The following is a 21968-nucleotide window of genomic DNA, read 5'->3' on the forward strand; positions in this document are numbered from 1 at the left end:
AATCCCCTGAATTAAAATAATCTGAGGTTAGGAGATTACTTAAGGAGCTGAAAAATAATAACACCTGCTTGTTCTGTTCACATTTTTCCTTCGTGTCTGCCACAGCCTCTGCAAAAGAGAGACTTCTGGGCTAAATGAACCTTGTCCCTGAACCAGAACTGCCGTTCTGACTATCTTCATGCCACAGTTTCAAGAGAAAGCAAATGGTTTCTTGACAACCTGTGTAGAAAAATACATAAGCTAGCTCTTTTTCTTTCTAGTTTCAACCAGTTTTTTTGGTTATTTTTCTGGTTTGAGGTTTTTTTTTCCTTATCTGGTTTGTTGTGACTCCTGTGGTTTGGCTGGAAGATGTCTCATGGATTGGCAGCTCTCAGCCCCTTCTTGCATAGAGAGAGACATTAGATCCCCTCAAGGAGCATCTCTGACAGGTCAACAGGAGTGAGTGGAGAGGCCCACAAAAGCGACTCAGAAGCCAGTTGCCTTTGCAGCTAGCACTTGCTGTTGTTGCAGAGTAAACTCAAGGTAAAACAGGAAAGCTGCTATAACACAACAGCACCCATACACTCTCGCCTTGAACGTGGGAGACTTCTAACTCCCGTTGACTTTTTGTGGGGAGAGTAGGTGAAACATCAGGTTAGCACAGCTGTCAGCAGTCAGGGCAACCACTACACAGCTCGGGGCTATCTTCCAGCCTGTTCGCTCTCCCTCAAGTTAGACTAAACCAAGAGGTGCTAAGATATGTGTTAACACTTCGAGTTAACCTTCCTCTTGGTGACTAAACAAGTTTTGCTCCTTCAGTAGCTCTGTCTGCACCAGAATAAAAGACTTATTTTTTTCTACCTTATGGAGATAACTTTTGGCCAGGAAAGATTTTTTAGTCACTTCCATCTATATTAAAGAGAGAAAGCTCTTCATTTAACCCTTACCACTCTGATTCTTTCCATTCCAGCTTTACAAAGAGATATTTTCTTGATTCTCATCTTTACAGTTTCCTTTTCTTTATGTCATACACCCCGGGTCCCAATCCTGCAGTCAGGCTAACAGTGAACTTTCTGTTCCTGGGTGTGTCTCTTCCTCTCCCTTGGGTGATGCCGTCTCAGCCTGGCACTCCAGCAAAGCCTCTGAGCTGAGCCATAGATCATCCTGTCCAACGCTAACCCTTCTCCCTGAAGATTGCCTGACTGCTCTGCTGTAGATGAAAGGATTGAAGGACACTTCTCTTTAGACATTATTTGCTCTGCGATTCAAATATGGACTTCTGGTGGTGAGTCTGGATGGTCCTCCGAGAGGTGGATACTTTCTCAGCAACAAGGTCATCAAAAAAGAAGAAAATCCCGAATTCTTGTAGATGTAAATAGATGTTTAAAAAATGATGGTGACTTTTCTCTAAGCAATACTGAAACCTTTGCAAGTACACAGAAATACAAATATTTCCCATTCCACAACCCCAGAAAAATGCTAATACGCAGATATTTTTTCCAGAAAGCACACCACCAATCCTCAGCTTGACACTGCAGCCTGCTCAGAGGAAGGCTACGAGCTCATGGCCGTGCCTGTTCCCTCCATGACTGTAACATCACTCTACACCCTGGAGTCCCATGGAGACCTCATCCATTCCCAGCTGCCCACAGGCCCTGCTTTGACCCCATGCTAACCACCATTTTCCAGCTAAAGGTTAATTACTCCAGGGGACATTTCCATCGAAGCTGTTGCCCGCAGGTTGCAATCCCTGCCTGAATGCTATTTTTAGACCAGCTCCTTCGTTGCTATTGATCCCAGTCACCCTCTGTTAATTAGATACACACAACACACACAGCATTTGCAACTCATTTATCAATTCTGTTCAGCACCTCCCTCCCCTGAGATGTAATTTGGAGCCCTCCTTGAATCACGCTATTGATCTTTCCCAGCAACTTGGCTATAGGTTTCTCTGTGTTGCAAACTATTTATAGATCATTCTTCTTCTCCTGCTCTCCCTTGGGGAATCAGAAATGGGCAACGGTAATCAGACTTCCATTTTTAAGAAGTTGATCAAAACCAGATATTTCCTCTTTTCTCCTTTCCCCTCCTTCCCCCTATTGCTGTTATATATAGGCTTCCTTTGGCCAGCGAGACTTTTCTGCTCTATGTGGTGCTGTAATGATTCTGGTAATGCTCAGGTGATGTGATACAGAATTTGCCCTAGATGAAATCTTGTTTGCTGAATTAATGAAATGAATTCCTCCTCCTCCCTGCATCCAAGAGTTTCACAAAGGGCTTTGGGACTTGTATGTCTGTTCAGCCTGAGGTGCACCTTTCAGAGGGCTTCAGTCTCAGAGACTGCGTTTTCAACATGCAGATTTCATCAATTTGCAAGGCACTGGGTACCCACTGCTCACTTGTATCTCGGGAAGGGCATCCAAAGGCCTTGAACAATGCGTAATTAGGAGTGAGATAGATGCAGCTGCTTTTAGGGATGGAGGATGACAGTAATGAACCCCGGGTTCCTAGGGTTTGAGAAGGACCTGAAATGAGGGAGTGCCACCCAAGGCTCAAAAAAGTCAGAAGCACGGGGTAAGGTTGAAAATTCCAGCTCCAACGCAGGAGGAGGCCTAGAGTTACCATGGGCAAGGTGACACCAGAAGGGACAGCCTTGTCTCAGGGTGTACATAAAAGCAGTCCCAGGCTTCTGCGGTAACTCCCGCTGCTGAAAATCGGCTGGTGATGTGGGAGAGAGGTGTGCCAGGAGGAGCTGGGGCTCTGGCCTGAAGCCTCAGGCTCGCAGCGGGGCTGACGAGGGGGACTGCAGCCCCCCCCCCATGGCAGGGTGGTGGCTTGGGAGCGATGGGGCTGGGGCTGGGCTGTGTGGGGCTGGGCTGGCTCCTCAGATCCATAGGGAACACGGCACCACCTGCACGTGCGTTGCGTGTGAGGATCCGTAAGTGTGTGCCGGTGCGCTGGGAGGTTGTGCTGGGGTTGGCGAAGGGGCGGTGTGGCGTGTGTGTGTGGGGCAGCGTGTGGAGGGCTGTGGGTGTGGTTGTGCAGTACGTGTGCGGCTGTGTGGCGGGCTGGGGTGTGCACGGTGCTGTGGTGTGTTTGGCCAGGGACCGGTCCCGTGGGGCGGCAGTGCATGGGGCTGTGTTCCGGGGAGCTGTGGTGTGTGGAGGTCAGTGTGTGTGCGTGGAGCTGTGTGTGTGTGGAGTGGTGAGGACATGATGTGAAGCTGCGGTGTGTGGGGCTGTGGTGTGTGGGGCTGTTTGTGGGCGTGGGGGCTGTGGGGTGTGTGTGGAGATGTGGTGTATGTAGCTGTGGGGTGTGTGTGCGGCTGTGGTGTGTGTAGCCATGGGGAGTGTGTGGGGCTGTGGTGTATGTGTGTAGCTGTGGTGTGCGTGTGTGGCTGTGATGTGTGGGCTCTTTGTGGGCATGCGGGCTGTGGAGGGTGTGTGTGTGTAGCTGTGGGGGGTGTGTGTGTAGCTGTGGGGTGTGTGTAGCTGTGGAGTGTGTGTGTGTAGGTGTGGGGGGTGTGTGTGTAGGTGTATAGGGGGTGTGTGTAGCTGTGGGGTGTGTGTAGCTGTGGGGTGGGTGTGTGTAGCTGTGGGGTGTGTGTGTAGCTGTGTGGGGTGTGTGTAGCTGTGGGGTGGGTGTGTGTAGCTGTGGGGGGTGTGTGTAGCTGTGGGGGGTGTGTGTGTAGCTGTGGGGGGGTGTAGCTGTGGGGGGTGTGTGTGTAGCTGTGGGCGGTGTAGCTGTGGAGGGGGTGTGTGTAGCTGTGGAGGGGGTGTGTGTAGCTGTGGGGGGGGTGTGTGTAGCTGTGGGGGGTGTGTGTGTAGCTGTGGGGGGTGTGTGTGTAGCTGTGGGGTGTGTGTGTAGCTGTGGGGGGTGTAGCTGTGGGGGGGGTGTGTGTAGCTGTGGGGGGTGTGTGTGTAGCTGTGGGGTGTGTGTGTGTAGCTGTGGGCTGTGGGTCTCTGCTGCATGGATCTGCGGTGCGCGAGGCAGCCCGCCGCCCGCGACCAGACCCCGGGCGGGCGCCGCGCGCCCCCTGCTCGGGCTCGAGGGCGGGAACGGCCGGCGCGCGCTGCACCCGCCCCGCCCCGCCCCGTCCCGCGCTGTCCCCGAGGGACCGCCCCGAGCCCGGCCACGCCCCCTAAGGCGGCCCCGGGGCGTGGCCAAGGCCGGGGGAGGCGGGAAAGAGCCGCGGGGCGGGGGGGAGTGGGAGCTCCGCCGCTTCTCCCTGGCAGGGCGGCGCCGAGGGGGTTAACCCGCTCCCCGCGGCGGGCCGGGGCGAGCGCCCGCCTCCCCTGCCAGCGCCGGAGCGGGCACCGGCACTCACACTCACACACACACGCGCAGGCGATGGCTGAGCGGGGCGCGGGCTCGGTTTTCCCCGAGATGATGTCAAGAGCTTGGGAGAAGGAGGAGGAGGAGGAGGACGGTTGCTCTTTTTCTTAACGGCTTTGTTCTAAAATCATCCTAAATAAAGCAGCCCCGAGCGCCGGGGGAACAGCCGTGAAAGTAGCTTTTTTTTTTTTTTTTTTTTTTTCCTCCTTTTTTTTTTTTTTTTTTTTTTCCCCTTAAATTTTCTCCTCATCTCTGGCTTTGTGTCCGCCCTCCCCGCGCCGCTCTCTCTCCCCGGGGAAGCCGCCGGCTTTTTTTTTTTTTTTTTTTTTTTTTTTTTTTCCGCTCCTCCCGGCACAAACCCGAGACCGGAGGCAGCGCCCGCCGCCGTCCCGCCCCGGGCAGGTGCTCCGCGGCTGCCGGCTCTCCCGGCGGGCGCCTCCTCGCTGCCCTCCCCCGGGGGCCGGGGCGGGAGGAAAGGGCGCTGGCTCCCCGCCGCCGGGGCCACGCCGGCTGCCCGGCTCCCCCGCTTCCCGCCGGAGCGGCAGTTCGGCCCGCCGCGCCCGGGGATGCTGCCCCCAACTCCCCGCCCGCCGCCTGACACCGCCGCCGCCGCCGAACCGGACGCCGCTCCGCTCCCCGCGCCGCGGCCACCTGCAGCAACCCGGCTCCCCGCCGCTCGCTTCGCACCGCGGCGGAAGGAATAAAGCGCCCAGCCCGTCCCGACCCGCCCGGCCGGCCCTTCCCCAGGCAGCCGGGGCCGGGGCGGGTCGGGCCACCCCCGCCCGGACACCCACCGCCCCTCGCTCCCTTCGCGGACCTCTCCCCCCCCCCCCCCCCCCCCCTTTTCTCCATCACCTCCCGCGGATGGGAGCGTTGCCGCCGCCCGGCCCCCCCCGGCCCCGCCGCGCCGCCTGAAGAAACTTGGGACGGCGGCGGCGGCCCCCGCCTCTCCGCCGCGCCCCGCCCGGGCTGCGGGGGCCCCTTCCCCGCTCCAGCTACGCGGGGGGGGGGGGAAACCCACCCGCCGCAGGACTCCGCCGCCCGGCAGCTCCCCCCCCCTCCCTTCCCGCGGCGGGGACCCCCTGCCCCTGGCCTCGGTGCTGGGGAGGAGCGGGGGGGGGGTGCCCTGAATGGCCCTGCGCACTGGGACGGCTTGGTTTGGGCAGGTCCTGCGCAGAGTTTCCCGACTCCAAGGCACCTGGTCCCGGCGCTCCAGCAGCCTGCTGTGCCTCTCCTCCCAGGAGCCCGAGCAGGCGGGCGGAGAGCGGCCGCCGCCGCCGCACAAGCTGCCCCGGAGCGGCGGCAGCCGCCAGCCCCCCCGGCAGCTGCCCCCCTGCTGCGGCTGCTGCGGCCTGTCGGATCCCCGGGCGGCCAGGGGGGGACATGGTCCCCTCACTCGTCCCTTGCTGGCGGCCATGAAGAGGCAGAACGTGCGGACCCTGTCCCTCATTATCTGCACGTTCACCTACCTGCTGGTCGGGGCTGCCGTCTTTGATGCCCTGGAGTCCGACAACGAGATGCGGGAGGAGGAGAAACTCAAAGCCGAGGAGATCCGGCTGAAAGGAAAGTACAACATCACCAGCGAGGACTACCGGCAGCTGGAGTTGGTGATCATGCAGTCCGAGCCGCACCGGGCCGGCGTCCAGTGGAAATTCGCCGGCTCCTTCTACTTTGCCATCACAGTCATCACAACCATCGGTGAGTGGCTCACCTTGGGGGAGACCCTCTGGGGCCAGGGCCAGAGTTGGGGTAAAAGCTCCCCTGAATGAGAGAAAGGGAGAGGGGCAGGAGGGGCCATGCCGTGCAAAGGATTAGGAGTCAGATGAGTTTTTTGTCTTCTCTCCCACGTTATGTAATTCCTTGCTCTTCACTGGCACTTGTTGGACTTGGCAGTGTCCCGCACCTCTTCCCCTGGAGACGAGGTGTGCGTCCTCTGGGTGGGACTGGAGAGGAGTGGGGCTGGCCTGGTGGGGGGAATGGTTCTGGCCAGGTGGTTACCGTCGAGCTGTGGCTTGGGTGGCAAGGAGGACGGGGGAAGAGGTAGGGTGACACACTCCTGGGGATCCCGTCAGGAAGGAGGAGGCCCTGTTGCCACATTTCTCCTTGCACCTTTGCTTAAGAGGCATGGGGAAAACTTAGGTGAAAGGCAGCTGGATGAAGATGAAAATGATGAGGGCATGGGAACTGGATCAGCTGGGAAAGCCCTTGGTGTAGCCAAGCGTAGCCCTGCTTTCGCAAACTTTGTCTTGGTGTTGGCAAGGGTTGTGGTGGAGGGTTCCCACATAGGTGGTCCCACCGCTGGGCCTCTCCTGGGCATTCCCAATGTGTTCCTGAAGTTTTTGTTGCAGCTGGAGTGTCTGATGTGCCAACAGGTCATAATCTGAGTCTTCTCTTTGTGGGCACATGGTCAAACAGGCAAAACCATACCCATTGTCAGTCTGTGCTGCCCAGCTTCCCAGACGTGCCATTTCCCAGGAAGGTCGAGGGACAGTAAATGGACACAGCCCCAGGCTGTCATTTTGTACTTCTCCACTTCCTGCAGCTAAAGCGGAGCGTTTTGCATAAAGTTTGCTTCCCTGCTGTAAAAATAAATACCACGATAACTAGAGGCTGCAGAGTGCACACAGAACTGTGCCACAATTCTGGCTTTGGCTTGATGAGCAGGTTTGTTTTTCTGGGTTTTGTATTCGTTAGGGTGGATTTACTGAGGCAGTTGCTAACGTTCTTCTCCCAGCATTTATAGATGTTCCCCCCTAACATCTGGGGGGATCTGAAAAGACCTTTCTAGCTCAGTGGCTGTTTGATAGTGCATTATATTGAACAGGACACAAAAGACTAGTTCTCTTATTAATACAGAAGGACTTGATCTTTTTTACCATTTAGGGCTTGTTACAAGAAATTTGCACATTGCCATCTGAAGATACTGACAGTTTTCAGCAGGACGTGCTGTCCACTGCCCTTTGAGCAGTGTCTAGTTATGTTTGTATTTGACAACATTATACCCGGGGCAGTAAAAAATTTCCTTTGAAAGACCATCTGACAGCATAAAGCCTATTTGCCCTTACAAAGATAAGATTCTTAAGGAATAATTTCCTTTTCTGTTATAAGATATACTTATATAAAATGCATGTATGGTAATAGGCTATAGAATATAAAGTAGAATGTAACTTTGGCTGATGACTTAGATTTCCTGCTGTTCATTGCCATGTCAGAACTCTCCTTCCTCATCTGGTCACTGATTCTTTCTTCCTTGATCTGTCTCGTCATTTATTTGTGCTAAGTGAATATTGGACTGATGTGCCCCTCTGGATAACAACAAGGCTTCCACACACACGCACACGCCTGTATATTCACAGTGCCCTATACTCCCGCCTAAGAGGTGGCTGCAATACTTTCTGTGTTCTTAAGCTCAGTCGGTGACAGGCAGAGAGAGCTGTTGGTAGAGTAGTTCACTGTTTTGATCGTATTTTACCTAGAAACATGTACAACTTCCTTGGGAAGCTTTAGCATTTTCTCCTGCAAAGAGCTGGGATTTGTTTGGCAAACTCAGAGCACCTCAGCGTGCAGAGTATAGCATGAATTTATGTAGGCAGAGGTGCTCTTTGGGGTGTCTGAGTTGTTTAAACTAAAAATGTGTATAGCAATGGGGAGCCACTGGGAGGAAGAGTGATAATAAAGAATGGTGCAGAAAGACAGGTATTCTTTAATGATTGTTCATTTGGGAAACTCTGCTCCTGGAGAATATGTGATCTGTCTTTCCAAAGTTTATTCACAGTTACTATCTGCATCTTGTCAAATGCACTTCTATTTTGCTTATCATCTCTTCAGTACTAACGCAGCTTTGTGATGTTATCTGATCTACTGGTAGTCTGTAAAAGTAAGCATGGAATGTTTTTCTTTAATTTCTTACTTATCCTAAAATAATTTGGTTCACAGAGGGGAAAAAATTGCTTTCCATGTTTAAGTTCTCAGGACAAAAAGAGAAGGTTTCTTCTCTATGTTTCCTGTGCAGGTCAGTGGTCTTAAATGATTATATTCATCTTCTGTGCTGGTTCTTATTTTTAATATGACTGTATATACACTCTCACATACATGTCCTCCTCCCTCTGAAACCTTCCAGACAAGACTTCAAGAAGCACATTCAGTGTCCTATGTATTAGTGAACGCTCTGTAGTCAGCTGGTGCTCCTGCAAAAGTGCATCCAGCTAACCATGGCAAGCTGGTTTTTGAAACAGACTGAATAAAAACCTTCATTGCCTAATCTAGAGGAGTGCATCTATCTCCACAAAACTTCTCTTTCAGAGAAGCGCGATAGGAATCTGCGGGCCACGAAGTCTAGTGATACGCGGATGAGAGCAGACTAACGTCTAACTCGATCGCTCTCCGGGATATTGCCGTGCTAGCAACATGTCTGAAGCGATTACCGATTCGCTGTGTTGATTTAATTGACGGTGGCTGGTAATTCTGTGAAAGGCGTCGCTGGCTGGCCCGGGACCGGGAGCCGGCGCGCTCGGTGGCCCGGCAGAGCCGCGGCCCGTGGTGCTGAAGGGACAGCTCCCGCCACCGCCCGTGGTGCTGAAGGGACAGCTCCCGCCACCGCCCGCCCCGGCCGCCCCTCCCCGGGCAGCCCGGGTGGCTTCCCGGGACGGCACATCCTCAGAGCCCTCCTTGGAAGGGAGGGTGGGAAACCGAAAGCCTCCCATGGGAAGGCGAAGCGCCGGGATTTGGTCAGCTCCCACATTTCCTCTGATCTACGGCGTCTGGCATTTAGCAGAGGGTGGTAGGGGGTTGTTGCTCAATTGTCAAGCTGAGAACTCAACAAAGAAGCAAGGGCTGATCAAGTAAATGTAGACTTTTTTTTTTTTTTTTTTTTCACCAGGGACACATTTTTTTCTACTCCACAGGTGCAATGTTGTTTTTTTCCCCTGCTTTTTTACCCGCGCCCCCCCCCCCCCCCCCCCCCCCCCGCCCCAAACCCGAACAACCACAGCTGCTACAACATTCAATGAGTCTGCTTCTAACATCCATTATCAGAAGAAAAATACCCAGCTTTCACAAAGTTTTGGTCACATTTGAATTCTGTGAAAGTTTTTAGGTGATCAGAAAGAATTAATAAGCTGTTCTTGGCTCTCACTAGTTGCTGAGTTTATTTCGGGGTTGTTCTCACTTTAGAGTTAGCTAGTATAATTTCCTATCCATTTCCAGTTACATAGCCATTTCCAGTTACACAGCCAAAATGATGACAGAGAGTGATTTAACCAATTTCTCCATCCAGCTACTTGTCTTTTATGAGATACACTGTAGAATATACCACACAGCTCCTCAAGAGGCTGGATACGATGAATGAAAACACCAACTTTTGAAAATAACAGTTAATTCCTACATTTCCTACTAAGTTTTAATGTCCTTTTCTACAGGTTTATAAGAGTGAGTAAACTGCTTTTATGTAAGAAGGTGTCAACACTGTCAAAATGTGTTATTGGTATGGATATCGCTCCATCATTTAGGCCTTAAAGGGTGATAGTCATACTTGATTTAACACCACCGAGCTCTAGTAAACACTGAATATTTCTGGAGGCTTGTGCAGAATGTAAAGAACTGAAAGCTGTTTATGTCACCCTAAAATGAACTGAAACAACAAACAGATTGAAGACTTTTATTTATTTATTTTTTCCTGAGAAGTGACTATAAGGCGAGCAAAATTAAGACAGTGTGTTCTGTGAATTGCTAGTCTCTTTTTTCTAGCTTATAGGCCTTTGTTTTCAGTTCCAAATCTACTACAGACAGTGGCTGAACTATCCTGATGAACACAGACAAAATGTTTTTTAAAAATGTGGTAAAATACCTATAATGGTGAATGGAATATGCACCTATTAACAGCTGTTTGGCTACCACGTACCTAAACTCTTGGAGATATTCTACGTCCAGATGAGGAGATTGCATACTTCTGGCAGACGGTGGCCTGACAGGGAGTTTGAACCTTCATTTGAACCAAGCAAACACATGCTTAAATCCATTTCGGGATAGTAGTTGAGTCTCCATATCTTTTCTCTGCATCACTTTGCCCTTCTGTAAAATGGGTATAAAAATACCAAGCTGGTAGTGTTGCAATATCTCTAATTTGGGTTAGAAAGAGACGTGTTTTCGTGTGTGATTTTTTTGGTCAATCTCACTCCTCCTTTAAGACCAGCCTCTGGTGTTTTGAGTCTGCTCTTGGTTTTTGATGGTTAGTAGTATTAAAAGGCAGTCCACTGAAAAGCTTTGGGTAGGAAATCATGGCAAATGGACAATTTTGAATGGGAAGAAAGAAAATAAAGGAATAAAATGAGACATGAAAGGGGAAAGATAGAGAATAAGGGCAGTAATGTTTTGGTCAGTTAACTGCTGCCTTCATGACTTACCAGGACCATGAAGGTCATAGCTCATATAAAAAAAAAAAAAAAAAAAAAAAAACACAAAACAACAAACCAAAACAAAAATAAACCAACAAACAATCACAGAGTAGATTAAATCCAGTCTATTATTAATAAAGTCAGGTGAAACTAGAGAGCAAGATTTTCTGGCGATATGAACGCTTGTAGATGCACTGGAGTAATGAATCTATTCATTCATACCATCTGAAGCTTCAGTGGAGAATACTGGATGATCAGGACCTCAATATCTGTCAGTAGTATCTCCCAGGTGAGGAGGAAGTCAGCTTCAGTGAGCCACATGAAGATGAACTGTGCGTAGGATTTTGCTCCCCTGCATAACTAAGATGTTCTGCAGAATCTTTTCACAGTGTATTCTTTGTCTTGTAGAGATTTTAAAATGGAATAAATATCCAAAATAGTGTTCTGCTAACACAGAGGGGACTTTTTGGCTACTTAGCTCACATGTTCATAGAAATAGTTCCTGAGTTCTTGAAAACTGGTTTTGCAATGATACCTCACATTCCTGCCAGAGGCACATTAGCAAAAGCTTTTTAAAAGTCACTGATAAGCAAAGCAAAAATACAGCTCAGGCTGATGCTGAACTGCGACTTCCCACTGTATGGCTTACTGGCAGTGCAAATGAAATATCCAGTAAGAGTCTGAAAACAGTTTTTGGGAAGCATCGAGAAATCTCTAGCCACTCAGCTGGGTGATGGTGTCATCAGATTTCCTTAGTGTAACCAGGCTTGAGAAATTAGTGACTTGTGTTTTTTTTAGGATTTGGTGCTCTTTCATTTCCTCCTAACTGTTCATAACTTCTTCCTTTAACTGAAGCAAGTGAGATTTAGATTAGGCATGAGGAAGCTCTTTCCAGCTGTCAGGGTGGTTGCGTGCTAGAAGAGATTGCCTAAGGAGACTGTGGAATCTCCATTGTTTGAGCGTTTTTTAAAAGAGTTTAGACAAAAATCTGTCAGGAATGGTTGAGTTATAGCTGCTTTTGCCTTTGGGGAGGTAGATGGACTGGCAGACCTCTTGAAGTCTTTATCAGCCATATGTTCTATGGTTTTCTGAATCTTCCTTTCCACTATGATTTTCTGAATCTTCCTTTCCACCTCTAATAGTTCCTGGGTTAGCTTGTTTTTCTTGAGAAAGAACACCAAAGACCTTTGAAATTCCATTTTCTCAACTGTATGGTCTTTGCTTATTGACCATTTTTCTATGCAGTAAAACCATTTATGTATCTTTGCAAGTATCAGCATAGAAATATCTGTGTTTATCTACTGACGAGGCTGCAAGTTAGAAGTGTCAGTGAGTCTTCTGAGAAAGAAGTTAGCTGAAGATGAAAATGATCCCACCGATAAAAGGATGGCAAGCAGAATGTACAGGGAAGAATTGTGAGGTAGAGGAGGTGTTCTAGACTAAGAATGAGGGAAGAAATTTAGCTGCTAGCTATGGGTTTATGCCTACTTCAGCTGAAAAGAATAAAAATCCATTTGCTTTCTCTGGGAACAGCATCAGAACTATGAGGCTTGATCTAAACAAAAACTGGTTAATGGAGAGCTTGCCTTTTGGATACCATGAGTTTTGGGACAGACGCTGCTGGTCTGGGACCAGAATGCTGCTGTCTTCCCTTGAAGGCAATCTGAGCTGAGGTGCTTAGTTCCTTCAATGCCAGAGCATATTCCTTCATAAATGCTGAAAGCCACACTCATGGCTTTGAGCTGAAGTTACACAGCACTTTATATTCAGAATGCTGTACTGACATTAGGTGATTCATCTTCACAACACCTCTGTGTAAAAATTATCCTCAATTTAGAGACAAGAAGATAAAATGACTTTCTGAAGATTCAGGTTGGGAACTATTTCTAATTGCCAAACAGCTCACTTCTCTCTCTTTCAGACCACATGGCATTAGTTTATAGACAGATTAAATAGTGAAGATGAACCAAGGACAGAGATCCATAATGCATTCAAGATGATACTAGCAAACTCCTGCAGCCTAGGTCTTCTGACATACAATAATAGCAGAACCTGGAGCTTTATTACATGAAGGAGCATATACAATTCTGAGTAATTATCTTGGTTATTACTATGTGTCTTCTGTCAAAGGCGCTTTAGGTTTTTAGGTACCAAGTTTCTATGGATTTTACTGAAGATCCTTGACTGGATCCAGATAAAGGACGCATGAAATATCCCCTTCCCCTGTAACAGATGCTAGCAAGGACGCTTGCTGGTGATGCAGAACTAATCAGTAAGAGTCCTTGCTGCTTTTAAGTTGAACTAAGATGTTACTGTGGACTTGCAACAGCTGTTTGCTGTGTATAGCAGGCTTATTCATCTCTTTTTGGCTTGCGGATATTTTTGAGTGAAGCCATGGACTACTTCTGAAATTTCACATATGTAGATTGCTGTGATGAAAATTATTTTGAATTTGTTACTTTCTCTGGATTATAGTCCATGGAATCTACTGACTTCAAGTTAAAATGTATGGATAGAGTCCCTCCCCTGGGCTACCTATACCCTATCAGGTGTCTGTGACTTGGTTAACTACAAGTAACTGATATTGTTGGTGTTGTAGCTATGATGGTTTTTTGATTAAAATGAGAGGGTCTATTGATTAAGGAAAGTTAAGCAACTTCCCTGCCCTGCCCCCCCCCCCCCCCCCCCCCCAAATTAAGGCCTGATCCAAAGTCTGTTGTAAATAGTGGAGAGAATATTTTGAGTCACAGTAGTTTCAAATCAGGCTGTTATTTGACATGAGTTCTTGTCATGGTTTGAGCTCAGAGGGCAACTGAGCACCACACAGGCACTGACTACCTCCTTCCTCCCCAATGCTAAGAAGGAGACAATAAAGCAGAAGACTCAGTGGTTTGAACTCAGATGAAAACTGAGCACCATGCAGCTGCTCATTCCCCCCTCCCCGCCCCAGCACTGGGAAGGAATAAATAAGCAAAGGCTCAGGATTCCAGAGAGGACAGGGAGGGATGACTCACCCATTATGGTCACAGGCAAAAGACGGACTCGTTAGAGGAAGAAAAAAAGAACATAAGTTTAATACAGACACTAACAACAGCAACACTTAACAGACAAAGTAGGACAGTGAGAAGCATGATCATGTCTTGAAAAACACCTTCCACTACCCCTCCCTCTTTCCCGGGCTCAGCTCTTCTCCCAATGTCTCTATGACCTCCCCGCAGTGGTGCAGGGGACAGGGAATGGAGGGTGTAGTCAGTGCTGCTGCTTATTCCATCTTGAGGGGGAGATCTGGAACTTCTTCCCTCTGCTCCAGCATGGTCTCACAGGAGACAGTCCTTCACAAACTTTCTCCAACTTGAGTTCCTCCCACGGGCCACAGTATTTCCTGAGCTTCTCTGTCATGGGACACCAACTTTCTCTGACTGGAGTCCCTCCCACAGGCTGCAGCCCTTCCCGAGCTGCTTCATCATGGGACACCCCTGCATGCTGCAATCCTCCCAGTGCTGAACTACAACAGTGGGGACTGCTTCTTCCCACAGGATCCTGGCCTTCTTTGGGTTCAGTCACCCTAAATAGCATGCTGGTGTCTGCTCCACCATAGACCTCAATGAATGGTGGGGGGGCCGCCCTGCCATCTCACCACAGGATACAGGGGGGTCTCTGCTCCAGCGCACCTCCCCCGTTCTTCCACTGAACTTGGCATTCATGTAGATGTCGCAACTCCTCCTCATAGCTCTCAATCCTCCTCCCAGGTCCCTTCTTAAATATGTTATCACAGAGGCGCAGCACCATTGCTAATTGGTGCAGAGGTGGGTCCAACTTGGAGTTGGGGGAGCTTCGAGAAGCTTCTCACAGGGCGCCATCATTGTAGCCCCCACCCCTGCTACCAAAAACCCCACCACTCACTCAAACCCAGGACAATGCTATATTCTATAGCAAACCACTTCCTGGAAAATATCTGTAATAGCAGTTTTCAGATACTTTTTTTTTTTTTTAATAATGAAGAAAACATAGTTTGTGGAGTTAAAGCACATGTTGACTTTGGCATTTATACTGATTTTTATTTTTTTAATTGAATGTGAAAAGCTAAACTACATGCTTTCTGCATACCTTAAACTTTGAGCAAAGAGAAATCTTGAGGAAGAATATTGATGCTTTTTATTCCATTTATTTGTTTTAGTAGTTGTTTTTTTTTTTTTTTTTTCAGTTTTATTTTGCTTTCTGTCATTGCTGCCAGACAGTTAACCTCTTCTGATCCAACCTCTTCTGATCCACCGAGATGCCTTTTTTTTAAAAAAAAGTATACTGCACACTTACTTCTTTTCTGTTTCAATGGAAGAACCTCCTAAATTTCTTAGCAGTTTTTTTTCTTATTGAGGGGTTAAATGACCTTTTTTTTTTAATACCTGGCCAATTGCCACAAGTGGCTTATGCAGTCATCAGCTGGTTAAAGGGTTCAGTATCCTTTTTAACTGCTTTCATTATGGAGATGATTAGGGCATGCCAGTGAAAGACATATCTCTATTAAGGACACATATATTTGTTACTTATTAAGATGATTAGAAGGGAATAGACTATATTGTCCTTTCATTCCCCTGCACTAGCAAGAAAGAAGAGCTTCAGAGAAAAGAAGGCAAGTAGTGGGGTTAAAAGGGATCTGATGGAAAGTTGATTGTCTCCTTGCTCTCTTGTCACAGAAGAGGATCACTCCCTTTGCTAGCTGCGTGAGCCTTCTCAGACAGGAAAATTTCACAGAGAGCTTTAGGGTACAGATTGATGAATGAAACCTGAAGCAGCTCTCTCTAATTGTGTAGTGCAGGAGATTAGCTGCGAGGAAATGTTCGTAGACTCCCAATTTAGGGATATTCTTGACATATTGAAGAGAAGGTAGAAATAAAAGAGATCTACTCCCAAGGCAATTGGCACTGTCAGCAATTTCCAATGCATGCTATGATTAACTCATTATAGAGGTGTTTTGGGTGCAGTTGGAATATTTTATTTCTTCCATCCTCTTTTCTTTTGATGTTGTCTAGAGAGGATGTCCTCCTCCTATGTTTAAACCATCACAGGCCATTGCTATGGGAACTGTATCAGAAATTTACTGTTGTAACAAACTTGTTACCACCTGGAGTTTCAGGTTGTCACTTTGCTGCATTTCACACCCATCTGGAACTTCTCAGGTCCAAACACAGCAGGAAAAGGTGTCAAATACCCTTGTTTCAAAGGTCTTGGCCTACATTACTTGAACTAATGAACACTTGCTGTTAGCTGTTAATAGTTCAGATTGTATGGTGAAACAGGTCTGACTTCACTTGATGAAAATAGTGTTACTGACATCAATAATTTTTAAAAATCTGCAGTTTGTTACTTAGATTAACTTTTCTCTGGAAACTAGGGGACCTGCAATAAAATTAACTCCAGCAGCAGGAAGGACATGGAGCCCTGACCATAGAGCTCTGCATGAAGTCTGTGACATATAAGATACTGCACCTGAAATGTTTTAAAACTGTTTATGAAGTAAAGATGATTGAACTCACCATTACAAACTCATCAGAGCAACACCTTATACTTGCAGAGGTGACTTGAAGTCTTGATGCTCCCCTTACAGGATAAAGCATATCATATTTTCTGCTGAGGACTAGAGACAGTAGAAGGATGCCCTCTCAGCATTATTCAGGATTGTTACATATGCAAGACTGCCAAAAAAACTGGATTGCCCTAGACTGCCAAGGAAGGAAAAAGCGTATTTTTGGGATGTGGAAGTCTGAGGATAAACGTTTGGGGAGTGAGAGTCTCTCCCATGATTTGAAGGGATCTACCCACCATCACTCTGACATATGCTCCATAAAAGTCCCTGATCTACTATTTGTTTGCTCCTGGACACCGAATATGAGTTATAATTGCAGTTCTTGTTTTTCAATATTACTTAGGTGTGTTAGAAATGAAATAAAGCAAGTTCCAGGCAACTGATAGTTGAAACAGCGACACTGGATCTGTGCTATCAGAAGCACCTGGAAATCAGTTATTTGACCTAAATTCTTCGGTTGACCTTTCAACTGATATATTAAAAATTCAGTGATCTCCTCAAACTCCTTCAGAGTTTCTCCCCTCCTTTGCTGTTTCATATGGGAATGAACATCCCAAGAAGGGAAAGGAGATGGTAGGTGTTTAGTCTATACTGATGCCCTATCAGCTTTTGAATTCCTTTCTGGTATTTTTATCTGACAAACAAATAAATGATCATGCAGTCTTTTGGCAGCAAAGGCCTAAGCTCATGATTTGCTTTTAAAACTCATCCTGCTTAGTAGTAATAGGCCTGTTATTTAAAGGGCACTTTTCAAAACAATTAGGACTTTAGTAGCAATGTGTTTGCCTTAATGAGTGCAGTCTGCCAGTCACAGGAAACAGCATAAGCTGATACCTACTGATGTAGGCCAACAGAGGCAAATTAGCAGTGTTACAAGTCAGTTCATGAATGTACTGCACATCCAACAGATTTATTTTAATGCTTGAGAAGCACTAGGTATGATTCAGAATAGCTTCATTTTTGTTTTCTTCCCAAATATCCACCCCCAATTATATTTTCCTTTAGAAGCCTTCTTACCATTCCTATGCTTGTGATAGCTTAATCTCTGTGGGTTGCATTCAGCTCTGGTTTGAGTTGTTGGACTGGCACCAGAGATAATTTTTCATAAAGCCTCAGTCTTACTTCATTGCCGTTGTTATATGATGTTTGAAGTTAATGTCCTTATGATCTGGGTAGGTCAACTGCTGGCACCTTGGTATGACATAGATTTCTTTAAAAAGGTTTCAAGAGGTTTTCCTTTTCTCAAGATGGGCCACAATAAAGGCTGGTGGTACTGAACAGGTAGATGCATGGGATGCAAGCTTGGCTTTCTGTATCTAGTGATAGGTACCACAATGAAAGTTGCTGGCTCTTGAGCATATGTGGTCCTGATTTAGGTGACTAGCTGAAACCTGACTGTGGCTTGGGTGATGAGCAGTTAAAAAATATTTTCATGATCTGTCTGAAAAGAATCCAGCCTGGGGTGCTTTTCAAATCTGATCAAAACCGAGGTCTGTTCCCAAAGAACTTGAGTGCGGTACAGTGAATAAGAAAAGCTGTTAAACAGCAACAAGGAAGTGTTAGAGTGTCCACAGAGAAAAAAGTCTTTCTAACCATGATACTAGTGAAACACTGAAATACATTACCTGGGGAGGGTGTGGGCTCATTGCTAGGTCTGGAAGAACAGGATAGCCAAGCATCTGTCAAGAATGGCCTATGCATACTGTCCTGCCTTGCGGCAAGGTACAGACTAGCCTCCTCTTTCCTTATTTTTAATGGTTCTGTACACACACAGGCTGTTTGAAGTTTGTCTTGGATCTTGCTTGGGATCTGTATAAGTTTATCTTGTCCTTTTTTGCTGAAGGTTCCTTCTTCCTTGAGGGATTATCAGTGCATCCTACAATTTTGTCTCCAGCTGAATATCTGGATAAGAATCAAACCTCTTCTCAAAGCAACAACTGTTCACTGTCAGCAGTGTCACCAGTTTTTTATGGCTGCTGTTTGAACAGCTCTACCAGTGGCTGTTGCAGGGAAAAACAAACATGCTGCCTATCTTTAAAAAAGGGACAGGAGAGAACATGGGGAGTTAATGCTCAGTCAACCTAAATTTGATACTCAGAAAGATATTTGACCAAGCTGTTAAGCAATCAGTGTGAAAGTACCTAGGGGATAACAAGGGACAAGCTGGAACAAATGCAGATTTTTCTTGAGTAACTCATGTTGGACTTCTCTGGGTTGTTTTTTTTTTTTTTTTTTCAGTAGATAGCTGATAATGGGGGAACAGCAGATCGGGACGTTTATTACATATGCGGCAGTATAATAGCACTGAGTTCTCATAATTACAGTAGAAAAACATAGACTGGATTGAATTGCCACAGGTGGGTGCAAGGTCTGGATGCACACACATCGTGGACTAAAGGTTGCTCTGTGTCTGGACTTATAACATGTGTGAAAAGCACATACACTGCACAGGTGGTTGTAAATGGGTCAGAAAATACAAACCCTGTTGCCCACTGATTCATCTGCCACCAGATAATTTCACGGCGGGATAAAAGAAAGCAAAAATATTTGTCATTAGTTTTCTGTCAATTTGAATAGACATAATATGTACAGTCTTACAGGGGTCTGTCTTGTGGTTGGTACTATTCAATTTTCCCATTAATAGCTTGGCTGGTAGAACAGAGAGTACACATATTAATTGTGAGAGGGGTGGCTAGCACTTTGGAGGGCAGAAGTAGAGTACAAAATGATTTTGATAAATTGGAGAAATGGTCTGAAATCAATATGATGAAATTCAATAAGGACAAGTGTGAAATATTACATTGCAGAAGGAAACCTTAAATGCACACATAGAAAAATGATACGAACTGACTAGATACAAGTACTGCAACATCACGCTGATGAAGTGTATTGCAGTCTAAATATGATTCTGTGGTGTGAGATGTTCAAAACAGGCAAGAGTTGGGTGTAAGTCACAGAATGTAGCTATTCTGTGTTCTTGATACTGGTAAGGCTTCACCTTGAAAACTGCGTCCAGTTTTGGGCACATAGTGTTTTGAGAAAGGAAGAGAAATACCAGAATGTTAAGAGAAATCTTGACCTGTGTTCAGTGTGAAGTGGACAGAGATTCTTTAGTCTGCAAAGTAAGTATATGAATGGATGAATAATAACACTCTTCAAATATGTGAAGCATTGTTGTAAAGAGAACACTGATAAGTTTTTTCTACAAATATACCCAAGGTTTACTCTTCAGCACAGCAGATGTAGGTTCATTGTCAGCTGTGAACAGCTGTAACATGATCTGTAAAGAACCTCCAAAGTGCCAGTAGTAGGATATTTATCTGAATGGGTTAAACTGTTGTCTGACAAGCATGGGCTTGGTATACTTCAGCCTGCCTCAGATCTGAATGGACTAGGTTGACAGTTGAGGTCCCTCCAAACTATGTGTTCCTAGGAGTGTGTGGCTAATAGCTGTTATACAGGACCTGACTGGTGAGTTGAGTAACCCCTAAGTGATGGTCTTAGGAACTAAACATCCTGAAACAGGTCAAACGGTTTACTGAGGATTCTCCCAGCCCACAGATTCTGGGATTATACACTCTGTAGGTGTTTCTGAATACTGCACTGAATGTAGAGGGCATTTGCCATCTGTCAGTGGACTTCATTATGGTCAAGGCTGAACTTACTTTCAAGAGAGCAGTTCTGCTAGAACAGGCATCAATATGCACCTTGCAACCCCCGCTCATTTTGCATTTTGGGTTACAATTTCTGTCATGCTGAAACAAAGAGGTTTCTTCTCTTTCCCTAAATCCCATGTGTACAAACCAGCAATTTCCATAACACAGACAATCATCCAATCTGTTATCTTGGCAGACACCAATGCCTTTCCACTTTGGAGGAAGGAAATCTATCCCATAATACACCTGTGCAATATATGGCAATGGTGATTTTGTTGCTAACCCCCGCAGCAATCAGTTTATGCCCTCAAGCATGGGATTTGATTATCCTTGTCATTATCTTAGCTACAAATGTTATTAGCAGCCATAAAATTGTCCATTAAAGTGAGAGGAATTACTTGCCTGCACCAAGGGGAGAACAGATAATTTACTACACTGATTTTAAGCCCAAATGCTCTTTTTTCTGAAAGAGACCTCTAAGCCTTTGTATAGTCTCCATTTTTGTATTTCAAAACCTCCTCCATGGGCTTCAAGTCTGGGTCTTTTACCATTACAGAGGGATAGATACATGCTGTTCTTGAAATAACCTGAGATCATGACCATATATTTCTTCATGTTCCATAGCTTCGGTAGATTCTTCCCTAATTCTGGAACTGCAGATACTCAAACTTTGGTTGGATTTGATAATTTGTAGACTTCAGTGTTGGTCTAGGCTTCATTTACACACAAACAATTCTGGATGCCTTGGGCTGACTTGGCACCCATGGACTGACTGTACATCACTGATTGAGTGTAGGATCAGTTTTATATGCTCCTGGCAGGGTCATTTTTATAGGTTTTCTTCAAACTGCAATACTAGGTTTTTATGAGAGGAAGAGATGATGTATCACAGGGGCCAAGAAAAGATGCTGTGTCTGAGTGGGTGAGATCCAGGGTAGTGTCTGAAAAATTTCTTTGTCTTCACTGGGACAAGCTGATTCATTCCCTTCCCACCACCCTGTTAATTCCTGTTCATATATCAGCTCACCGTAAAGCTGCTTTTTTATTCCCATGTGGTATTGTGTTCCCACCCCCTTCCATCAACAGAGAGTGGGAGAGACCACCTACGTCTTTCCCAACAGACAAAAATGGTGGACCCTGACAGACTGGGACAGATTCTGATCACCATTGCTCTCTGTAAATCGTGTGGAACTTGCTTGTTTTGGTGTGTTTGTTGGCTTTAAACTGAGATGAGTGTGTGCAGAATCTGGTCTGGAGAGCCTGTATTTTGAAGGAAGCATCCCCTCCTACTCACCCAACAAATTCACACACACATGGTGTAGCATCAATATTAGCTCCTGTAGCAAATGGAAAATGTGGCAGTAGCCTGAAAGGAACAGAAAATGTTCTCAAACAGGGCTTAAAAAAGTAAATAAACAACATATAACCAACAAAATCAATACAGTTCCATATTAGCCATTACAGATATCTCTGTCTGTGTCTCCATCATACTGTGCACATTTCAGTGCTGTGGAAAATGTATAACACAGAGGAGCTCATTTCAGAAATTGGAGATGATATATTAAATGCAGTATCTGGGATAGAAGGCCTGACAGAGATTATTGTTAAATAACAGAAGAGGTTTTCCCCTTCCACCCCCCAAAAGAGCATTAACTGGACCAAAGAAATGTAAAGATACATATTCAAAATGGATATATATTCATAGGTGTTACAATGTTATTAGAAACAAGTCCTCAAAAGCTCTTTTCTCCTGAGTCATCTCCACTGACTTAAAAAATTACTTCGCAAGAACAAACGTTAGGTTCAGGATGTCCAAGAGGGGACAGCCTTTCAGCTTTTTGCATTCTAAAAGCTTTATATTCCTCAGCTGCTCTTCTGCTTGGAGGGAATCCTAGATGGAGGAATGTCTTTATGCTTTCCAGTCTACACCTCATGGCCTTCTTCCTTTACTCTTCACATCTTCCAACACAATCAGTAATATTCAAGCTATTCTTGTGGGCTTCTTTCTTGAATTTGTTCAAG

General features: G+C 46.3%; 1 protein-coding gene across 1 annotated transcript in view; it reads left to right on the forward strand.

Moving 5' to 3' along the window:
* Positions 1–5444: 5444 nt before the first annotated feature.
* Positions 5445–21968, forward strand: part of KCNK9 (potassium two pore domain channel subfamily K member 9) — an 87356-nt gene continuing 70832 nt past the window's right edge. The window contains exon 1 of the mRNA XM_033011804.2: positions 5445–6012. Coding sequence (XP_032867695.2) covers positions 5445–6012 — 568 coding nt within the window. The remainder of the gene's footprint in view (positions 6013–21968) is intronic.

The sequence above is a fragment of the Tyto alba genome, unplaced genomic scaffold, assembly GCF_018691265.1.
Source record: "Tyto alba isolate M040663 unplaced genomic scaffold, T.alba_DEE_v4.0 Super-Scaffold_9, whole genome shotgun sequence".
Taxonomy (NCBI): Eukaryota; Metazoa; Chordata; class Aves; order Strigiformes; family Tytonidae; genus Tyto; species Tyto alba.